The 10,195-nt window shown below is 32.8% G+C and overlaps 1 protein-coding gene across 1 annotated transcript in view; it reads right to left on the bottom strand.

The window, feature by feature from the left end:
• The window catches only part of Foxp2 (forkhead box P2), a 496,440-nt gene that overhangs the window by 41,116 nt on the left and 445,129 nt on the right, over positions 1–10,195 (bottom strand). The window contains exons 11-12 of the mRNA XM_048340096.1: positions 8,925–9,029; positions 764–851 (exon numbers count right to left, since the gene is read on the bottom strand). Of these exons, the coding sequence (XP_048196053.1) occupies positions 764–851; positions 8,925–9,029 (193 nt within the window). The remainder of the gene's footprint in view (positions 1–763; positions 852–8,924; positions 9,030–10,195) is intronic.

The following is a 10,195-nucleotide window of genomic DNA, read 5'->3' as shown; positions in this document are numbered from 1 at the left end:
CAAAAGTGTGAAAAAAATCCTATGCTTAATTAAACAAAAGAAAATATTAGCTTGAGAAATATAATCTCAGTAAGATATAGGAAAGGTTTAAATAATTTGTAAAATATAACTAGTATATGACTTAGGGTGACTTTTATCCTTTCTGATCAGTTTTATGAATTCTGTCTGTTTAGTTTTAGGCCAAATTCTATTTCAATACTAATGGCATTTTTTAAAACTTAAAAAGAGCAGCATTTCTTCCTTATGTATATTGCCATCTGTGAAACACATTATTATCCATTACTGTAGTTAAAGGTAAATACGAATTTTAAACTAGTATCAGAAATGAAATCACGAATTTTACGAATTTTAAACTAGTATCAGAAATGAAATCACTTTTAGGGTGTCACAGACATGTTATTACTGAGACTGGTCTTAATAACTGTTGGGGGGGAACAAGGTTAAAGCATATACAAATCATCTTCCATAAAATTTTACCTTCTTAGAGTTTGTTGGAACTTATACTAAAAACAATGGAAGATTTCACAGTTTGTATGATATCTGAATGTAGATGACATGGTTTAAGTACAAGAGCACATCAAACTATATCAATCTTCCCCCAAGTTATATCAGTCATTGCCATTGTTAAAGCAACTAAAGTTTCATGCACCTCAATCATGCATTGTGTTTTCAAGATACCATGCTGTGGCTTAAAAGCCTGAGTGTCTGCTCCATGTATGCCAGAATCTGACAAAGGAGTTCACTGAGTGAGTATCTGACAAACCTGGATTTCTAACTGCTGCACCACCTGCATTTGCACTCGACACTGGGCAGTGCTGCGGTCATCCAATGCATGTTCATTGTTAAGATGCCTACACAAACAAAAGACACAAAGCAAGATATTAAGTTACCAATACATGTCTCATAACATGTGGTCCATTTAAATAGCACTACATTGAACTCACAGGTTTGTCTGTAGTGAAAAAATGGAACACCTTAAAGTGGTAGAGAAGAAAAGTTATGCATGCTTTAATGTTTGGTGAAAAGTAATCATGTAAAATAATTGTAAATATAAAACAAATGACCAACATAAATTGCTCATATTCTCTAAGTATATCATATTTCTCCAAATAATATGAACTATAAGATGTACTTCATATATTACTACAATGTTTTTAAAGGATACCATATAGGAGCCAAAAGTAAGTTTGAAGAGAACAAAGGTAATTCTCTGTTCCATTTAAAAAGTTTGTGGTTCCTATGGGTTTTTTTGGTAACAATATTTTATTTCACTTGGATGATGTATGAATTATGTAAATACAGAAAATTATCTACTGATGGAAATATAAATGCCCATGACAAGTGATAGTTTTTGTAAAATGTATTTAATATTCAATAAGCAGAGTCATAAGCTTGATGACTCATCCCTAACATGGGAGACATCTATCCTAACTTACATAAAAGTAGTGAAGAATAGATCATTCTAACACTCCAACTCTAACCCTTATTATATATTAGTTTATCATTATTGTTAGACAATATCTGAAGAAATTTCTACTAACTAGTATGACAATTTAGTAGAACAGTATTTCTAATGAAATTGATAATATTCAAATAATATGTACATTGTAATTTGTAATACACAATTCACTTAATCCCTTCTGAAACTAAAGAAGTAACCATCACTGGGCAACAGTGGCTCACATCTGTAATCCTAGCTACACAGGAGGCTGAGATCTGAGGACTGTAGTTGAAAGCCAGCCCTGGCACGAAATTCCTTGAGACTCTTATCTCCAGTAACCACCAAAAAATGAGAAGTAGCACTGTGGTTCAAAATGACAGAGAGCTAGCACTGAACAGAATAAGCTCAAGAATAGTGCCCAGGCCATGAGTTCAAGCCACACAAACAAAATAAAACCAAAAAACAAAAATCCTCAAGTAATTCAATATCTTTTGGTATGTCTACTTTATCAGTGCATAAAACTAAGAGAGCAATTTTCTTAGATGTAGAGCTAGCTTTAGCTTACAAACTCATAAGTAAATACAAGATATACAAATGTACACAACTGTCTTAACTGTAATTCAGTAGATTCAAGGCAGAACTCAAATAATACAATTCCTTAGAAAAGCAAAGTTCAGCAAAATAAAAACCAGGCCGAGGGTACTTAAAAGAGGTGGGGTGAGGTCAAGGGGAAAAGGTTGGACAAATGAAGAGGACAAGAGGAGGAGAATGCAGATAGAGTCCAAAACATATCCTATAAAATTACGAAGAGTGAGGGGAGGGGTGATGTTGGGAAGAATAGGTGAAAATATTTAAAGAGGTGACATTGATTAAGATATTTGTAAATTTCATTGTTAAATAGCAACTCCTTTGTACAGCTATTTAAAGATAATGAAAAATTTAAAAATATATATTCTCATCGATTCATAAGAAGTGGAAAGTATGCTGAACAAAATACAAAATGAAGAGCACATATGTTTTCCTAGTGAGTTCATTCAGAGTTATAGTCTAAAATGTTTATCATAATTCTAGGCATACTGAATTCAATAAACACGGTCAAGTGTCCATTCCAATTCTTTACCTATATTACTTTAAATCAATAACCAAGCAGAATAAACACATGGATAGATATATACTTAATACATATAAAGAGGAATTAAAATGGAATTGTCAAGAAGGAAGCAGCATATAAACAAATAGATTTGTTAGTAGGTTTAGCTAGGTTCACCTATCAGAAGCCAGCTGTTTTTCCTTTTGGCCCCATACTTGGATAAATTAGAGTGGTTTGAATAGATCCTCACTGATTATGACAACAAACCTCTATTTATCTCTGTACAATTGAGAGTTGATTGATGAGAAACTCTGGTCTATCACTGCAAGCTGGAAGTATGTGGATGGAGTGTGGGATAGGCACTTTTATCCACCATCAGCTCTGGCACTAGTTCATTGAAACTAATTGTGATGAAGAATAGATTTCATTTCACTCTCTCTGGAAAGAAGGTGTGGAATACAAGAGTTACGCTAGGGTATAAATTGTAATGCTTCTTAACTAGCAAAGCCACATGTAAGACTTGTCCTTCAGACCCCTCCCCTAATTTCAATGAACTATGTGGCAAGGGTCTAGCAGCCCTATACAGGAACTGGTTGCATAGTTTACTATTACTGTATTGGTAGACTGGTTTTTAAGCATGAACTCAGGAGGAGCACACACGCATAATTCATCCCACAATCAATCTAAAATTAAAAATTGGTTCAGTTGTATCCAAAGTTTGGATCTGAATAGAGAAAGGAAGTTAAATAGAAGATAGAGCCTTACAAGAAAAAGGACATTCACTATAACATGTTTATTTCTATATGAAATTATTTTAAAAAGGTTTTTTAAATACTTGTTTACTTCTTAGTGGTAATCATTATATTATATTTAAAGGACTAAAAAAAGTGCAAAATGTTTTCATTATATACTTGGGTCTTCGAGACCTATTCAATTTATCTCTGCAGCTTTTATTAGAATAGAGACTGTAGACTACAATAATAGTCAATGAGGTTTTGTCTTGATTGAATTTTTCAGTGGAACACAAAAGAACCTTGCCATTAAAATAGTCCTTTATTCTCCTGTATGAAGGCGAAAGGTTTTTAAAGTGTTGTGATGTTCAGTAATGAGCCTCTATCTAAATTATCATTGGTGACAAACTCACAAAGCACTTTTCGAGGACACATAGTTATGAAATGCCAGAGCTGCCACTTTCTTTCCTGTAATTATAGGCTAGCTTGCAGCCCTTCAATGATCATTTATAGAACAGCCTCCAGTGGATTACTGAGAACTTGAAAAACACATACATACCTCTGCCACATCTCCCTTCTCCCTTCCTCGCTATTGTTTACCAGTGATATGTAAAATAATAGTGCCTATTCATCCCCCTACTTAATTATGCCAATCAAAGTACAGAAATAGTGTCGGATATAAATACAATGCAATAAGACTAAATAAATATGCTAAGTATTAACATTAAATGATGAATTTATGTATTTATGACTGTTTTGTGCCCAAATTATTCTCTTTTATGTTTTTCTAACTATCTCAGGTACTGCATATTGCTGTTCGAAAATTCTCTATGATTTATAAATCAAGAACAAGATAATACTGAAAAATGAGAGGATTGGTGGATTTTCTCAGTCAGTGCCTAATTGCTGTTTCAAAATGCATATGCAAAGGGACATTTCATTAATCATTTAATCATGTCCCTTGCAGGAAGTTGGAACTAATGTTGCAAATATCCTTTTCATGCGAATGCTCCATAAGGCTACCTTATACATTTGATATATTGCCTATGTCATAAATTATGGTGGCTTCAAAAGGACCAAGTGGGGTTGTTATCCTTGAAGATGCTCTCCTTACAAAACCTTTATTAAGTTTCTTCTTTTACTTATTGCTAGTTCTATTTCACAGCTTCATACTAGCCAACAATAATACTCTTTCTGATGGCAAAGGTCTGTAAATTACCCATGCAATCACTAACACCATTTCACAGGCCTGTTCTACTTCTACTGGCCTGCTAACAAGGCGATTACACACAAATTACTGAATGCCTATGAAATATTTAAATGCATTCTACTCTACTATGCATTAATAAGAGCAAAGCAAGCTCTGGAATTCTGGTTAGCTCCAGTCCCTAATGTCCCCTAATGAGCCTCTTACCGAGACTGCAGTTCAAACAGAGAGGTGAAGAAAAATGCAAAGGGGGCCTTCAGAAAGGCAGCACTGAACAAACATCGTGTGAGCCAGTTCTAATTTATGGGTCACTTTATAGGTATATTGATTTTTGTTTTCAAAATGGAATAAATGATGTGGTCGACTGATGTTCTTTCAAAATTGCATTGAATCTGCGTGCTAGGCAGGTAGTGTGAACTGGGGAAAAACATAAATAGGCAGTGGAAGTCTTTCTAAAAACAATTAAGCAGGCATTTCAGGAAGACAAAAAAGTAGGAAAGTATCTTTCCAATTTATTTAATGCACAATTCTCTTTAATGAGGCTTTTATGGTTATGAATGCGTGCAGTAACTTCAATTATATATACTGCAGATTAGCAATTCAATTTTAACCTCTAGATTTCTCAAATTCATTTAAAGTTATAGCATTTTTATAAGCTAAAAAGGGATCAGATTTAGATCCAAGTATGTCAGGGGCTGTTTTAACAAAATGTTTCACTTGCATATCACTGGTGTTTGATTTATTTTGCATCAAGCTCTTTATGTTTAAACACTGACAGGAGTTTAAATACAAAATGTTAGCTGTCACTATTCATTTAGCTGATTATGTGAGATGCCTTAGTTTTGAGAGATGGGGGCACTGTCACCAAAAGAAACAACACTCTGACAAGTTCAAAGAATGCCTTCTTGAGGTCATAATTTTGTAGCCATGCTGCCTAGTGAAAGACAAAGAAATAGACAATACACAGTAAGGAAGGGCATTGTATTTTATAGTCAGCTGAAAGAAAAAAAAGAAACAGATTTCCACTAAATAAGCCATTGTTTCCACTGTCTTTTTATGACACTTCATGCTAACAAGTCTTAAATTTTTCATTTTTAACCAACTTGAATCATTTATCTCTATGAACTAATTCATTTTTAGATTATTAATGTTTGCACAGATGCCTTTGTGGACACCAACTATTCTGCCTTTCTTAACGGAGAGTATTTCCATCTTGCATCTCAGATCATGTTTTGTTTGCTGGCATCTGTGCATGCAGGTTCAAGGACACTTGTCTACTTACTGGAAACCTATATTCTGAACCTTTTGGTTTAAGTTCTGAAAGTCATTCTGTCTAGCTTCAAGCTGAGTGAGGTCCATTTGAATGCTAATTAATTTTGCAGTCAAACTACACTAAAGTTTTGTCAGATGTTACTATACTTTGACATTTCTAAGACAGTAATGAAAAAGTCGTCTTAAATGCTTTTAGTGATCTGTGAGAACCTCAAAAATGGTTAGGGCCTGTGAGCACCAACTTGATAGTAAAACTGAAATTTTGTATATATGTTTGAAGTCTGGACTGACTTTCACATCTTATGTTGTTACTTTTTCAGGTTATTGCTTTCCATAACACTTGTTACTCTTAGCTTTTGGGTTTTTTGTTTAACAGAAAAGTTGATAGCAAAGAGTATAGAAATAAAGAACAATATATGGCAGATATAGTTACATAATAAAATGAATAAAAAGTTACTGCCTGAAAAATATATGTGTTATAATATATTTTAATATATGCAAGCTCACTTTTTATCACAAATAAGGAACTTTTATATGATAGATTTTCATTTAATTCTGGGCAAACAGAATTCCTAGAGTTCATTTGGACATTTAATTGAGAAAGAGAATTTAAAACAATGTATTCTTTATTCTTTTATATTATTTACTACAAGTAGGCTAAATAGAGATCACTTCCTTTCATTTCAAGCTTTCATTTATTTAATGTTAAATTAAAACTGATACTGTAAAATTTATTTCTAGTATAGTCTAGAACTAAAAAGGCTATTATGCTCCTTATAAACTGCTTTCTAACATAATGCAAAATTTTATTTCCACAGAGTTCTGGAAAAGACAAACTTGTAAAACAGAAAATAGAATAGTTGTGTTGATATCCTTAAAAACTTTTAATAAATTTGAATATGAAATTTTGTGAGAAGAGGTAAACAGGAAAAATCTGAAATAACGATCTTTCTGGCTTTTTATATGGCTCATCCTAAGTTCTCTCCTTCCTTACAAAAAGAGAAGCTTCCTCTGTGAAAGTGTGTACAGGTGGTGACATGTTCATCACTTCCTTCATAATAAAGTTAGTTCATTTCTAAGCTATATTGTCTTATTAATTTTTATTTTTCTTGTACATCTTTAAGAAAGAGAGTTTACCACTATGAGACGGCATCTAATTAATATTTCATTTTATCACAGAATACTGACATTTGCTCTATCAGAATTTATCACAGATCTTTGAATAACAGTCTAACGCATACACATCATAACAAAAATAGACTCAAAGAAAGACCTTAAAAATCTATTGTCATTAGTTCTGTCATCCCTATGAAGCTAATGGGTTGGAAAAATGGTCACTCTCTGAAACTGAAGTTGATATTTAATAGAAAGGAAATGCTTTTTTAATTGTAGTTTCTTCAGTTAAGAAAAAAAATAAAGTAAAAAACGTTGGCAGGAATATGAAAAAGGACCGTGGGGGATACAAGTAGAGTTTATATTCATCTTCCTCTGATTGTGAGCAGTTAAAAAAAACAGTTGGGGATGAATAAAAGTGCCTCTTTCCAGTGCCAAAAGATTTATTATTATTACTTTTGCAGGGTTTCCTTCTTTCCCAGGCTAGTTTGGGACCAGTTTCAGGCTGGCCTTGAACTCATTATCATCCAGATATGGAGTACTATATACAGCTAAAGTTTGAGTTTTACAAAAAAAAGTGGGGGTGCAAAAAAGATGTATTTTAAGCAGTTTGGAGCAAAAAAGTGCACAACTTTTAGTAGTCTTGTTACTTAAATTGCCATTTTTATGAACTAATGCAATTCTTATCCAAGCAACAGTAAACAAGATAACATATTGGTGAAGATTAACCTATTCAAACAAGGAAATATGAAATTACTTGTTAAAATAATTTATACCTCATATTCTGTATTTTTTTAAAGAAAGAAAACTGTTAGCAAAGCTATCTTGCTTTTTTTTTTTTTAGCTCTCTTTGCTTGGAACAGGATAATGACTTTCATGCCTCCTCTCTGCAAAACAGCAGCTCACTGCTCCTTTGGTCTAACAGATGCAAGTGTTCCATTTATAAAAATCTGTTGGGCTACATGAAGCAAATTTTCTTTTAATTGGTCAGAAATGTTGAAAAGCTAAGACAAAATCTTCATGGAAGTCTCACTGTAAGTCAGTTATAAAGTTCTTATAATGCCAAGGTCTTGTACCATGTTGATGGTGCTTTCACTGTCTACGCAATAGTCAGTCTACCATTTGTAAACACATCTTTTTGATGTTTCTGCCAACATCCTGGCAACAAAGCAGTGCAATTTCAAATGAGCTAATTAACTTAATTGTTGATGAAGCATGAAACAGTTCATTCACCCTGTGAGCTGCTCCATGACAACATAAGAGTCTCAGCCTGCAAAGTTACTCATCTCCATAAACCCTGTCTGGAGGAGCTCTTTACTTAGATCTCTCCTGTGACTGATAGTCGTGTGTGTGTGTGTGTGAGTGTGTGTGTCTGTGTGTGTGTTGGGGGGGTGGTAAAAATGGATTTATGAAAGATGAATATTTTCATTTGATGAACATCCCCTAAAAATAACCTTTTAACAATCCAATATCATTGTTTGAAAAAAAATTTAAGATGGCCCAAGTCTTTGATTTTAAATTAGATGAGCTATAATCATTCAGTCATGTATGCAACTTTTGGTTTCAAGAAGGACAAAAAGGTAAAACAATTTTTTCTTTTAGGTTTTCCATACCATTAACTTCTAATTTTCATTCTTGTTATTAAATATCATTACTTAAACTGGGAAATTAAAAATCTGTAACTCAAAAATAAACTCAAAACACACCTATTTATCGAAATACATAGAGAGATTTTATGCATTCTCATATATGACCTGAAATTTTCATTGTAAATTCAGAATTAAGGGTATCCTAAAACCATGTCTGTATATGATTAATCTCGGTACCATAGTAGGTTCTTGTTCATTTTCTCAAAAGTCTTACTGATGATTTATAAAAGATGCTCACAAAAGATGACCATGATGTGTCCACCTTCTGAACCTAACATGGATAATCTACTTGTTGGAATTCACTGAGAACTTGGTATGTTTTTGGATGGATCTTTCCACAGCTCCCTTTATTTTTATTTATGACGTATCTGAGACTCCCATACAGTGCACCTCCCACTCAAATACTAAAGTTAAAACCTACTTTAAAAACTGTCCAAAATCTTCACAAATGCTTTCACAGCCGGGCCACTTGCAAACCCCATGGCCATAGAGAGTGTGTGAGGCCCCCGTCTCCTCATGTGACGAGCTGTAGCAAAAGAACAGGACGTCAGATTCATCTCAAAAAGCCATAATCGTTGCAGGCTGCTAGCGCCTGTCAGGTTACGATCAGTGACAAACAGGTCAAAACAGGTCAATTCAGCTCAGAGCAGTCAGAAAAATTTAATCGTTCTATTGAATAGTTCAACTGCCAAGGCTAGATGATGTTCCAATTAGAGAAGAAAGAGAGCCAAAGATGACTGTTAATAAAGGAAGAAAAACTAAGAGGACTGTATAATATCATATGCTAATTCTGCCATATGACCTTCATGTAACATTTTGCCTCTAAACAAAAAAAAAATGCACATTCTTATATGTTCAAGTAAAAGAAGGCATTTTAAAGAAAGTAATAGCATACACCATAAAGTTTTTGAAATTATTTTTAAAAAGAGATATAAATGTGTAGGACATTGAAATTATTAAAATAGTTTAATATTTATATGTGGCCCATATATATTTTAATAGACCTACTTGGTTCAATATGTTACTCTGGGCCAGTATTCATTAACTATACCCCTACCTAATAACTGTAAGCTTTTGACGAGTGACTATTATATATTATATATTATATATACTGTATAAAGAATCCAAGAGAAACTAACTTTTGAAAGATATTGTTTTCAAGTTAATCTCAAAACAATAGCATGACAGTGTTCATAAGTGTATCATTTTGTAAAAAAAAAAAAAAACTGACATGAACTTTTCTACCTGCTCAAAAGAGGCCATGAACACTATTTACATTTTAAAGTACACTATCATTAAACATTTGTTTCTTTGAGAAATTAATTATGACAAAGATGTAAATGAAATATATACATATCTGACTAAAGTAGGTATATTTTTATTCAAAACAAATCACTATGAACCCACTTCATTTACATACAACTATAAATGAATCTATACTATTGTATCATAGAATTCTCCAATTAATTTCCATCTTTCCAAAGAGACTTTGTTCTGAGCAATATTTTAGCTTAATACTTCATGTCAATTATTTTAGATTTTCTTAGTGTAACATTTAAATCAATAACATTTTTTGAAAAAAAGTACCTGGATATTTTTTTAACAAACAGATTTTTACACAACAAAAATAAAACAGGAAATTGAAAAATTATCTAACTATGTATTCAATGTTTTGACCATCAAATTATTTCG

This window comes from Perognathus longimembris, chromosome 2 (genome assembly GCF_023159225.1).
Source record: "Perognathus longimembris pacificus isolate PPM17 chromosome 2, ASM2315922v1, whole genome shotgun sequence".
In the NCBI taxonomy this organism is placed as follows: domain Eukaryota; kingdom Metazoa; phylum Chordata; class Mammalia; order Rodentia; family Heteromyidae; genus Perognathus; species Perognathus longimembris.
The sequence above is the reverse complement of the archived record's forward strand: the minus strand, read 5'-3'. Positions and strand labels throughout refer to the sequence as shown.